Source organism: Vanacampus margaritifer, chromosome 5 (assembly GCF_051991255.1).
Source record: "Vanacampus margaritifer isolate UIUO_Vmar chromosome 5, RoL_Vmar_1.0, whole genome shotgun sequence".
NCBI lineage: Eukaryota > Metazoa > Chordata > Actinopteri > Syngnathiformes > Syngnathidae > Vanacampus > Vanacampus margaritifer.
This window is the reverse complement of record NC_135436.1, coordinates 25,315,676-25,329,553: the sequence shown is the minus strand read 5'-3', so window position 1 is coordinate 25,329,553 and position 13,878 is coordinate 25,315,676. Positions and strand designations below refer to the sequence as shown.

Sequence of the window (13,878 nt, the reverse complement as noted above, 5' to 3'; positions counted from 1 at the left end):
AAGTAGATATGACGTGTGTGCCTATTTTATTTTATGGGCGGCCAGAAGCAGGCAAAGCTAAAAATAACATCACGCCGCACGCTGCAATGGATTCAGACAAGCGCACGCGAGCACTTGTGGCTGCAACCAGCCCACATCAACTTTTCAATTATTTTTTTTATTACTTGTAATAAATTACCTTCAACGAGGAGGTGTATGACATTACTGTATTTTTTTTTTCTTACAATTTACAAACAGTTCCCAGTCTTACATGCTTCTGTCAAAATACCTGAAGAATCAATAATTATCAGATGCTTTTGTTTTTTCGCGCTACTCTATTTCTTGTCTTGCTGAAATTAGCCCCGTTTTTGGAGGGCGGCGATGCTAACGAGCAGGCCCTCGCCCCGCCTTGTATACTGCCTGGCCAATGGCAAGTCTGGCTTTCGTTACTATGATGACCGGGGGCGGAGCCTGAGCTTTGCTACTAAAGAGCCTTGTCATCACAAGTTATGAACACTACTGTAAATGTAGAAAAGCTAAACATCACTTCATGACACAAAAATTCTATGAATCGTCACCAAAATTAAACCAATTTATACCAATTTATAAAGGCCCACCCTGCACTGATTTTTTTTTTTTTTTATAAAATTAACTACTACAGGCTGTTATGTGGTTGTTACACATGTAAGTCATTGTATTTTATGTTTACTTATTTTTTTACTTATTTTAAATTTACTTAATTATTTTATGTTTTTATGTTTGTTTTATTTATTTATTTTGTTGTTCTTTGTGTGTGTGTGTGTGTGTGTGCTATTGTGTTAGTATGTTTATTTTATGTTTGTTTATGTTTATGTAAACTTAAAATGTACTAATTTTATCTGACGGCGCTCTCTTAAGTCAAAGCAAAAAATCGTCCAAACAACAGCTCATATTACAAACTCAATCTACAAAAGGGGCTTCAGCAGAAAGGGCCCATTTCTCATTAGGGGTTAAAGGGTAGATGCTTGAGCACTGCTTGGGTTCTTTCTACCTATGCACGTACCTGCTGGCCTGTGCAACAATGGGTTGTATCTCTCCGGAAAATGTGCTCTGCATGCACTGTAAAAACAAATCGTATTTTCACTTGTGGAGGCAGCAGTTCACCGTTTTGCATGGACACATCCACCTGTCTGGTGCTATTTGCTGCCCAATGGTATCGCGGGTCATTCCCCGGATGAACGAATGCAGAAGTGCATCGCCTGGTCTTTGTCGGTCCATGTGATTTTAAACCCTCCCGGAGCATGAGATTATACTGACGGGACAAGGCCAAGCTGGGCTCTATATGCGTAAGCCAGGCCCCACGGGGGGAGCGCTACAAAGGTGTGTGGCAAAGCGCGCGCGTGTGCGTTAGTATATGCTCGCCCCCCGTGCCTTTGGGGCGTGACGGAAAAAGAAAGCGAAAGGGTTAGGGTGCGTCACCTACTAATCCAATGTGCGTTTGCTTTGATGTGCGGAGGGGCTGTGATGAGAAGGAGAATCGATCGGTTTGTCTGAGATTTGGTATGCTCTGCTGTCTCCGGCTTTCCCACTGCCGAGCTCGCTCTCTGCTCACACTCATACCTGCACATCCAGTAAACGCTGACAACACGTCTTTCAAAGGCTGCATAATTGCTTTAGTAACAAAGATATTTGATACAAATCCCCATTGTTGATGATGGCTGAACATTGTGAACATTAAAACTGTGTCTGATTTGAACCAATTAGTCATGACAAGTCAATGAAGACAAACTTTCCGACTCAAAGCAGCACATTTCTCCCCAGATTGCTTTAATAGTCTTGAGATTTTACTGTATCCTGCACAGATTTAAAGCGTCCGATGTCTGTGTAGCAAAGCAGCCCAAGAGCAGAATCAAGCCGCCGCCGTGTTTTACGGCACAATGTTCTCTTCTTTTTTTACACGGTACAGACATAATTGTTGGTACCCTTTTGTTCGTCAAAAGAAAACCCAACAATTGTCACTGAAGGAAATTAAAGTCAAACTGGAATTTGTTTTATTTTGGTATGTAACGATTCACTTAAACCCCGATTCCATTTTCAGTTCCGGATTTTTATTTATTTATCTTTAATGAAAACGAATAACTGATTTTATAACCAAAGATGTTTTTTTATTTTAACACCTGCATTTTGCCATTGTTACAAGCAGTAACGTTTTGTAACTTTACCACAACACCCACCCCCCCACAAACATTATTTTATTTGTTACATCCGTACTGATGTTCATGAGTTAATCTCGAGCACATTTTTAAAATCAGTTCATTTTGTCAGTTTCACATCATTTCAATGTAAAGTGTGGGATTTTATTTTTCTTAATGGAAGACGACCAATAATTTTGTGTATAAATGCCTCTCACCAATAGACACCTGTCACTTTTTGCACAAATGTAAAGAGAGCCACCATCTGTACAACTATGGTTTATGATCTGCAGAGAAGTCGTGCGCCGATCGATCGGCCACTGATTGCCATTGACCGTTTTCTATAGAAATCTGTCCTTGATGGACATATGCCGGTCACAAAAAAGCGATCACCTGTAGCTCGTACTTGCAGCCTTGTGTGCGTAGCAGCGTTGTCCCGAGGTAGGTGGACGGATGGCTAGATAAACTTCATGAACCTCATGAGGAAATGATTCTGTCAGCATGCATCCATTTAGGTAATGAATGCAATTTAGAGCTTTCACCTCATTGATGTCTCATCCTTTCTCAAGCCGTATTCTGGCTGCTAATAGACCAATATGCAGATGTGAATGCAAAGATGGGAGCGTTGCATAATGTAACGGCGAATAACGTTATACTAAGAGCACACTTAATAAGAATATTTCATAATTGATGACGGGGGCTGTGATCGACGGCAGAGCGAGTTTTTTTGGCAAAAGCGGCCTCTGAAAGCGAGCGAGAAGTGAGGACATCTGTCACACAAGTGCAGCCGGCTTATTGTTCACCGTATAATCATACCGAGGGCCTTGGATGTTTTCAAGCAAAGAGGAGCAGTGGAACAAAGAGACCGTTGGAGTGCATTTTACAATCAATAGTCTGTGTGATGTAACGCATGCACAGAGAGCTCTTAGTGTGTGCTTTTAACACACACACACGCTCATGAAGCTATAAAATCTTGGCGGGACATGTTTGCAGGTAGACTACACAGCAAAGCATCAAAAGCTCTTTCCCAGCAGCTATAAATATTCAACAATTAGTCATCTTAATTGCACATCCTACTGTACAGAAATGAGAGGGGACATTGACCTTAGACCCTAGCCCTCTTAAAAGACAATTATTCTAAGTGTGAACCTTCAAACCTTGATTGAAGACTAGAGAATGGACTCTCCATGCATGATCATCTTTTAGTCTTAGTTTCAATCGAACACTAGTTTATTTCACCCCCTTGGCATTGTTCATTTGGTCATGTGTGTGAACATATATCAGGGATGTGATTTTTCCGCTAATTCGCGGAATTCCGCTTTTTTTATCCCCCCCCCCCCCAAAAAAAAAGTCTGATTTCTTTTTTTTTCTTTTTTTTATAGTAGTTTATTGTGTATGCACATGACTCCGACAGATAACATCTTCTGCTATAACAAAGACATTTGTGGTATGCTCTAATATGAGTTACTTTTCATTTGGTCATGATACAATTATTTGTTCATGAAATTTGAACCCCTCAACATTATTTATGTTAACTTAGTAATCACATTAGTTAGATATGATGATATTCTCAGTGATAGTTTTTAAAAGCAAAGGCAGTCCAATGTTTTTGAATGTGACTGATTTTGAGTTGACTAAAACTGCCATTTTATATGGGATAGTTCAATATACGTTGAAAATTTATGCTGTTGTTTTGTCTATTTCTTTGTCATGTGAGTACATTGAAAGTACTTAAAAACACAGAAAACCCATGAGCTCCGGGGGGCCCCCAGACCCCCGGCTAAATTTTCAGATAATTTCACTTTGGTCAAATCACATCCCTGATATATGGAGTTGCGTCAATAACATTGTGTTATTGTGACAATATGTAATTAACTAACCAAACACACTTTTGGTTACAGGGAGTTCCCAAGTTACGTCGTACGCAACCTACGTTTAAAGTTGTGTTGTTGTTACCTCAAGCAACGGACCATTCGCCATCAGGCGCGTCACATTTCGTCCGTTTGCAATGAATGTCCGTGCGGAAACACGAAATATTGGTTCCGGCGTCTTCCAAGTTGCGCAAATATGTTTAAAAAAAATTACTGTACAAAGTATTCGGATGTAAATATTGACTTTAACGGGAAAATCGGACTTAAGTCGAAATTCGTGTTACATCACCAGCATAGGAATGGAACTCCGCCGTTACTTGAGGGACTCCCTGTGCAGTGTTCCCTCATTTTCCGCTGGGGTTAGGTTAAAAAAAATACCCGCGATAAATGAAATCCGCGAAGTAGCGAGCTTTATGTTTTACATTTATTATAAATGTTTTAAGGCTCTAACACCCTCACCACACAGTTTGTACACTTTTCTCAGCGAGGCATTTACTTTTTCTCACATTTAGCGTTCAAACATTCTCAGTGTTCAAACATTCATCAATTTTATAAAATAGGTGCATTACTGTAAAAAAAATAATAATAATCTGCGAGACCGCGAAAAGTCAACCGCGTTAGCAAGGGAACACTTTTTATCGTTTATAATTACAAATATACTGAAGTTCAAATAGTACCGGTAACATTAACCTCAGTGTACGCTAATAACACTTACTAAGGCACTCACTTGCCAATTCACACACACACATTGTGAATCGAGTCAATTTGTGCAGGAACTCTAACGTGTTACGTTCCCCTTAACCTGCCCATTATGTGGGTCTTTATGGCCAAAACATGCCCAATTCAAATTAAACTGCACTAATAAACTAACCACCACAGGGTGCTAGAACTAAACAAATAGAAAACAACCTGGGCTTTTTAAGAGATACGCTGCTTTTAATATCGTAACATGACGACAATATGGTAGCAATTGTAATGCCACAAAATCGTGATACCGCGCTTATCGTTACATCCCTACTAGTATTATAGCAACTATGACAAAGACTTGTTATAAGTGTAGCGACTCTTTATGTAATGTAAGGGGTACCATTAGTGTTAGAATGCCAACCAATGACAGCTGTGCAAACGATGTGGAGTCATCAAGCAGCACAGCCATTGTTCCATTTAATATTTTTAAATTGATTGAAGCAGTCCTATAAACAAAAGTCTTAAACTTGAATACCAGATAGCCTACATTAACTCATTCATTACCAGCCATTTTCACTGAAGCAATCTCTTTCCCTCCCGGCTGTTTTACTGGATTTCGACTGATTTTGCGAGGCCCACAGAATATTGTGTTCTATTGCTATACAAACATGAAACTTACCAAAATAAAGATAAGAGTCTTTTATTTCATCAGGGAAAAAAAGTATGTTTGTATCTGTTTCCACTTTGCAGCAATTAGCATTAGAATATAGCTAAATTTCATCATTATTCACAAATCTGTTGCGAACACTGGCAAAAAGAGGTTGTTGCAACATGGCTCTGGCTGATCTCTTATACTCTGCTGCCACGTGCTGGCTGTTTTTTGTAATAACTGCCATTGCTTTCAGCCACCTCTTCATATCAGAAGTTGCATCAAAGCCTTCTGTATGCTCCTGCATTAAAAACAAAACATATAAATATGTTTTGGGGAGTAAAAGATAAAGTATAAAAAAATTATTTACACGTTTTTGGGTTTGAATGAGTTAAGCAAAGAGAACATTTTGACATGTTCTGTTGTGACTGCTCGGACTTTTCTTCTAGTTGGCAACCGCATCATGACGGGGTTTCGACAACACCTGCCGGCATAGCTCGGTTAAAAAGCTGCATGGAGCTTTTTTTTTTTTTTTCTTCTTCTTTTTTCAAGCACCTTTCCTGTGTGGCACACACAACTCAGGGAGTTGCCACCTCAGGCTATGTCCTGGCTCAAGCCAAGAATGTGTTCAATCCTTGTCCAAGCCCGGTCGCACTGTGCAAATGCTTCCTCCAAACACTCTTTTAGCACTCCACAGTGCGAGGAGTGGACTAATAAATGTCAATCCGTGGACAGAGTCAACCAACCTCTCTCTCCAGGGAGGCAATAACTGAAAACCTCTCAGTATGTGAAAGAAAAAAGCTTGAGTTTTTGTAATTAGCATTTTTCTACGTGCTCTGCGTTTGGTACTTTTCACTACATATTTTTTATTTCCATTGCTATATGCTGTGTGAAGCACTTCCTTTTCTCTCTGGAGAGAATTGTGGTATATAAATAGATATGCCTTGCCTCGTCTTTTCAGGTACCTCCATGCCTCAGTGTTCTTTCTGTTTGTACACACCACCTACGCTCGGAGTCTGCTGAATCCCCAGTAGAAGGCCAAGGGTTAATTGAAAGGGCTTGCATTCTCTGTAAACAGCATGCTCCAATCGTTGGGGGTCATGTTCCCCGGACAACATAGCTAGGTTGATCCTTCGCTTCAGCCTCGGGGCCCGAGGCCTGCTAAGTCTTCTGTTACAAGGTGGCCTACAGGGAAGGGAGAGAGAGATTTAAATTGCTTATTGGATTTACATTTGCACAAATTGTTTTCCCCTCATTTTCTGTCATAATTAATCTTAAAAAAAATATATATATATATATATATATTTATTTTTTTTAGCTATTTGGGAGATGGAAGATTTCACCTGGAGTCCATCATGATCGCAAATCCAGATATTCCTGCCTACAGGTATGCTAAATGACACGTAGCATGAACTGTGTTCTTTATTCTTAAATGTAGGAATCATATATTTGTCAATAGGAGTAAAAGCAGTAATTTGAATATATATATCAGGCATGAATCCTGCTTTAAAAAAAAATCTGCCTTTTCATAATTTCACATTGATCATGAAAATATATACTGTAAAATCTTGTGAGGAGCAATTATTATTACTTACGTTACTGCCAAACGTTATCCAAAAAAACAACCCCAGACAGTGCCAGCCGATTTCGAGCATTTTCACTCATCTTTCGAGGCAAACAGAATATTGTGCTATGACTACGTAAACATTGTGGGTACCGTATGAAAGATTGGATTCCATTCTCTCCTTAGAAAAAAAGGTATGATTCTACCTTATTCCGTTCTTTAGTAAGCACCATTTGAAAATAGTTAATTTGAGTGAAAAGATACATTTTCTGCTCAACATTGACACAAGTCTTTTTTTGCTTAGTGACGCTCTGTGAATTAGATTTAATGTGACCAACGCTTTGATCAATCACGTCGTCCTTGAAAATGTATTTCCTAAGATCCGCCATGTTGTTATGTCATTTGATCCACGGGATACCATTGAAAAGAGATACAATGCAGTCATCTGCTGGCCGTAGTTAGTGTGTGTCATTTATGAAACCCGAGCTGCCCAAAGACGTTGCGCTGCCCATTAAAAACAAAACAAAAAAAACAATGTAGTTGTCGTCAATTAACATAGGTGGCGGTGCTCGTTGAGATTTCCGTTAACGTCAATTAACATTAACGGCAGGAAAAGAGTTAATGATCCCAAATCGAAGGTGGGTAGTTTACATGGGGGTTAATAAGAAACGGAAATTGTTCATTGTTTAGACCCGGGTTGCTCAAGTTCGGTCCTCGGGAGCCTCTATCCAGCCTGTTTTCCATGTTTCCCTCCTGCAGCACAGCTGAATCTAATGATCAGATAATCAGCAAGTTTTGCAGAAGCCTAATAACGATCCTGATCATGAATCAGGTGTGTTAGTGGAGAGAAACATGGAAAACAGGCTTGATAGGGGCTCTCGAGGACCGAACTTGAGCACCCCTGGTTTAGACCAAACCTTTTCCTCCGAGGTACACATACCGAAAAATAACAGGATTCCAGGGCTGTACTTTATCAAGCACACCAAAAATCAGTCAATCAAGAAATTGCATGTTGTTTGGATATTAGTGTTTTTTCAAAACTTATACCTGAACAATTTTCTATAAGGCAAATAGTTAAGCGTTTTACAAAATTTTGGTGTGGTCGAGACCCTGTTAGCCACGGAAAATATCCGCCCCTGCACTGAACGCCAGTCGAATCCCATATTTTCCGTTCATTATATATGGGCTTACGTTATTACACAAGATTTTACGTTAACGTTCCCCATCAAAAAAAAAACAATAACAAACATGCATTAGATAAATGAAAGTCAACCAAAACTGTGATGTTTTGCTGTAGTGTCCTGATAACACCTGACGAGGACAAAATATATTTTTTATGACTTGCTGTTTATATGCAAAATGAAATTGTGTTATAGGTCTATGCACAGCTGCACAGCTCACCGTTCTCTGACACAAACAAGATTCTAATCTCAAGTGACGGCCCCTGTATCCAAGGAAAGCAGATTAGATAGTCTGAAGTGGCTCGAGTTTACACCAACTCCTGTCATACTTGATGTGTTTCCATGATTGGATTTTTAATCTTGTCTTGCATTTCGGTCCTTGGGACGGATACCTGAACAATAGTCGCTTGGATTGCGTTTGATGATGACTGTTAGGAGAATGTGTGTCGTTTTCCCGTCCAGGTACGACCCTTACAGTAAAGTTTTCTCCCGGGAGTACTACGACCACGAGGCCATGCGCGCCTTGAGGCTGGAGGCCATCGACAAGGCTCGCTCAGCCCAGAGATGGGGGCTCATTTTGGGCACGCTCGGACGTCAGGGAAACCCAAAAGTTCTGGAGGTGAGAGTGTGTGTTTTGTTTTAGCACTGTTTGTGTCCTTAGGCCTGCTTTGCAATAGCTTGTAATATTTTTCAGTTTGACATTTTTAGTAACAAGCCGTTCCAGCACTAGAAATCTTCACAATGCAAAAGCCAATGTTGTTTTTAAACAATGCTAATCATTATTACATAAACCATCACATGGACACAGAATGTTTACAGTGTTTTAAAAAATACATATAAAATGTAAATATATTATGATTAGGGATAAATTATTTTTATTTAAATTAGCCAATAGTGATTTTTTTTCTACAATATTGTGTGTATTTTTTTCAAAGTCCTCTTCCAGTGTATTTTATTAAAAACACAAGCAATAATCATCTGTATTACAATTAACATTATCAGATTTATTATACGTAAATGTTTTGGTCTTAAAGGTTAGGCATAAAATAGAGCTAAGATTGCAAGATATGTCAATATTTTGACTGCATTTCTTAAGCACTGAACATATCTAGAAACTTTATAAATAAATTTAATTTAAAAAAAATATAAAAATAGTCTACCGACTGAAATTAAACTTTTTTTTTTCCTACAGCCTTTGTAATTTGAAAAGTGCATTCTACTACATTGTGATGCCATTTGAATTTGATTAATCCCTAATTATTCTTTGACCATTTGTACAATTTATCTAAAATGTTATTTGTTCTAAAAATAGCACCAGGTCCTCCTTCCTGCTGTAAATGGCCCACAGACTTCAGGTTATATATTTTAACTATCATGAAAATCAATAGGACAGTGTGAACTTTACATGTAAAGAATTCATTCATATAAAGTACTCCCGTATGCATATTCTGATTCATTATAAATGCAAAGATTTCATCCTGGTCCGTCATTATCAAATGATCCGCGGGACTTCTGCCTTGCATGTTTTCCACATCTCAGTGCTCTAATGCCCTCACTTTAAACGTTGCTACCATTATCAAACTTTGCAGGGCTTGATAGTATCTGGAACCTTCATGCTTGAGATACTCCAAGACCACGCTTGACACTCAACGTATGATTTGCTTTAGCTCGTATGCTAATCCACTACGTGAAGCACATATAAATGTCATCGGTGTGCACTGAAAGACATATGGTGGCAGTCTTTCTGCCCGCCAGTGAGGGAGAGGTTATATTTTAGCATAAACGAGGAGGAGGAGGATTGAAAGGGGATTTACAAAGGCCGAACTTCTCTGCCATATTGATCTGTAGAGATTAAGAAGTGGAGTGCCAGATAATGTTTTAAGTATTGTCTGATTAGAAGAAGAAAAAAAAAGGTATTCACATGGACAGACAGATGTTTTTATCTTACTAAACTAACATTTTTGAGATTTCTAAATATCTGCTCAGCATATGTGTTATTCCCGTATATGCCCTTTTAAAAATTCAATTGATTGTGGAACCTCTGCGCCCTTCATTTTTGAGGAATTCAACTTGACATTTTTCCTGTTTTGGAAACATTCCCTCTCTGGATCATGCGTGGAAAAAAAAAAAAAAACGACTCCAACTGGCAAAACAGTTGAAGAAACGCGTGCTTGTATGAACGTCTTCGTTGGTTGGCTGCAAAGCAAGCGGGCTAGGTGCCGCAACCTCTCGAGAAAATCTGTTCTCTCTGCAGCACCTGGAATCAAGGCTACAGTCGCTGGGCAGGCGCTTCACCCGAGTTCTTCTGTCTGAGATTTTCCCCAGCAAGTTGGATCTGCTGCCTGATGTCGACGCGTGAGTAATGAGATGCTCATGCGCTAACACGCTACCAAAAGTAGGGCACTGCTTGAACACAGCCTTTAAGTATATGCTGGCCAATTGTTCTCATTGCCGACCTTACATCTGCACTTAGTACTTTGATGCACCCTCATTTTACCCAAAAAATAGTTGTTGGTGGACGACCTTCACTTACTCTTAAATCTGCTGGGGCGAAATTAACCCAAGTTGGTTGGACTAGCTAACCCCGTGCTGGGTCCAAAAAGGATAGAACCAATGCGAGGTTATTTATACCCAGCGTATCGGGTTGACAATTTGACCCAGCACGTTGGGTCAAGATTTTGACCTAATAAGGCGTAAAAACTAACCAATGCCGTTGAGTTAAATCTACACCGAAATTGGTAATTTATCAGTATAGCTGTGGTTAAAAAAAAATATATATATATATTACCAACATTTCTTAAGAATAATAAAGTGTATTAGAATAAAGTGTAACTGCACATCCACTACAGTAGGTGGCAGTGGCGCTCTCATTGTCAGAGGTGTACTTATAATAATTTTTATAGACAAATTATACTGTTTTAGTCACAGCAGAAAGTTGGTGGGGTGTGGAATATTTTTCTTCTTCCTAGAGGTGAGTAACAAAACATAGTTGATAAGCGCTTAACTACACACACATTAAAAAAAAAAACATTTTATTCTACAAATAGCCACTCCTTCAGCCTCTATTGAAGACAAAATGCTTCTCGTAATATCACTGGAAACATCAGAGGGCTTCTTAAGGTGGCCATTAACCCATAATGACAGGGTAGACTGCAATTTCAGTGACACTTGTAAAATGTTCAATACGGTTGTGAAAACAGAACACACATCATCATCATCAAAATTGCCTTTTTCCCAAATAACTAAACATTAAAATCCTTTAAAAAACAAAACGTTTTTGTATCATTTACCCACCTATTACGCACGCTGTATTTAGCAGACAGTGTGTGGGACATGAGGGGGGAAAAAGATACAAAACAAAAGGAACCCATTTTAAAAGACGTGTCATTGTGCTGCGGTTTCATTATTCGGCTACATTTTCATGATGGCTGAGTGATTCAGATGAGGACACCAAGTGCCCTTTATTGTGATATTGACCCTGCTGCAGCAACCATTACTTGAAAAACATTCGTTTAGGAGATGACAAGCAATATTAGCTCGGTTTGTGCCGTTTGCTTAAGGCTTGCAAATGAATGCATCATTGTGGCCTTTTCCCTTTTGGGCCGCTACCACAGTGCATGCATGGGAGGATTTAATATACTTTATTTGAAAAGGTCACAAGTTTTCACTTTAGTTTAGTAAATACAACAATGTCCTCCTATTGTGCCCGTAATACATTTAGTTTTTTTCTGGTGTTTTTTTTTTTACTCCCTTGTGTTAAATCTACTTGTGTTATAAAGAAGTGGTTGTCAAACTTTGTTTCAGAAAACACCACTTTAGACACTAAGAAGAAAACGGCCTGCCTACATCTTCCCTCTTTTTAATGTATTTTTGATTACTTTGGTAGTCCAAACACAGAAATGGCCATAAAATCCAAGGGAAATGTGCTCCAAAACCAGAACCTGTTAAGATATAATTGATCTCTTTCACCTCCTAATCTATTTTTTGTGTGTGACGTGATGCCTTGAGATATGAATTCAATTTGTTCTCGTCTCAAAATATCTTTACCCATTGAAATGAATGGAAATGCCATTAATGTGTTCCAGCCTCCCCAAAAAGACAACCAAAAATTTAATAATTACATTATTAATAATAAAAATAGCACACTATAATATTGTACTTTATAAAAACATACGGCAATGACAATTAAATAGAATTAGTGTATTATTTAATGTGCATGCCTTGGCAACCAGGGGGCAGTACAACACAGACATACAAATATACTGCAGTGGAGTTTGAACTCATATAATGGCAGTCATCCTTTGCAAAGCATAAAGAATATATGCTTTTTTTTGTTTTGTTTTTTGTTTACTTTGACAGTAACCTTCAGTCAATAAACAGCTTGAAGCTTTTTTTTTTTTCTCAAGAATATTTCCTATTGTTATCTGTTGAACTCCTGCTTGTCGGGAAATCATTTGAGTCCCTTGCCGCTATACAATGTACGGTGACAGGGTATCATACATCAGCTTGAGCTCTCAAGTCAAAGCAAGAACTCAGCCCGATTGACAGCTCGTGTCTCGAAAAACCAACCGGTCCAAGGAATACACTCTGACTCTCTGAGCAGCACTTTTTCAAAAGAACGGCTTTCTGATACATTCTGCTATCATGACTGAAACGTGCATGAATAGTTGAAGGCTGGATGGGCGTCATCAAGAATTGCTTGCTGTAACAAGAAGATAACAGACTACAGCTTCACGGATATAATTGGCATTCATGGGAACGGGGGGGGGGGGGGGGGGGGGGGTCTGCTTTTAATATTGCAGCAGTGACACTTTGTCCAGTTTCATCAACAGACAGGCAAAGCATATCAGAGGCCATTTGTATGTTACACGTCTTGTATTTGTTAAGTCGGAAAGGATTGCCGAGATAAACAAGAATTCCTTGCCATGCACACTGGGGATGTTGACGCTCGTCGGGATCTATAGTAGGTCGATAAAACATGCCGCTGATAATCCCAGTGTGAGAAACTCCCCGCCAATGAATGCTCAGGCTTGCTCTTTTATTAATCATAAAAAGTCATTTAAAAGTTGCCGGGGATTTCCCAATTTGATTGTCTTCAAATGGACAAGGACAGAAGTGGACTCAAAATGCGGAAGTTTTCAAGTCATGCTTGCAGTTAAAGCTGAACCCTGTTGAAAAATAACACCCCCCCCCCCCCCTTTTTTTTTTGGGATATTGCAAATGCGATCTGACCTACATCTAGAAGTTTTTTTTTTTTTTGCAGCCTTTGCAATTTGAAAATTTCATTCTACTACATTGCGATGTCGATTTGAGTTTGATTAATTGTTCAACCCTGCGGTGCATTAATGAGGTGTGATATGTGAGTGAGGAGTGAGAAAAAGATGGCACGTTTGAGCGAGACTGAGAGAGAGAGAGAGAGAGAGAGCAATGCAGCGGGAGTTGAAGGGGTTCGGATCTTGGAAAATGGTGAAAGTGCTTTTTTGCTTTTTGTTGTCCGGCCATCTATTTGAGATGGATGTTTGAGTACAGCTTTCAAGTTATGTAAGTCAGACCCAGCTCGCCTGTCCACAAAACCTCATTAAAGACAAAAGGACTTTTCTTTCAATTACATGTGAGTATGGCCCTGGGGGAATACAATTTAAATTCAAAGGTAGCATTTTCTTCAAACAAAAGTATCAGGACTTGGTCATTACTTTCTGTATAAATATGGAAGAAAAAAAGGACTTTTTTGATAAAAAAAAAAACAAAAACAAATCCTTAACAATATTAAGGGGAA

At 39.0% G+C, this 13,878-nt stretch overlaps 1 protein-coding gene across 4 annotated transcripts in view; it reads left to right on the top strand.

Moving 5' to 3' along the window:
* The window catches only part of dph1 (diphthamide biosynthesis 1), a 241,276-nt gene that overhangs the window by 216,052 nt on the left and 11,346 nt on the right, over window positions 1-13,878 (top strand). For all 4 annotated transcript variants that reach the window (XM_077566298.1, XM_077566299.1, XM_077566302.1 and 1 more), the window contains 3 exons: window positions 6,676-6,744; window positions 8,565-8,721; window positions 10,357-10,457. In XM_077566298.1, the coding sequence (XP_077422424.1) occupies window positions 6,676-6,744; window positions 8,565-8,721; window positions 10,357-10,457 (327 nt within the window). The remainder of the gene's footprint in view (window positions 1-6,675; window positions 6,745-8,564; window positions 8,722-10,356; window positions 10,458-13,878) is intronic.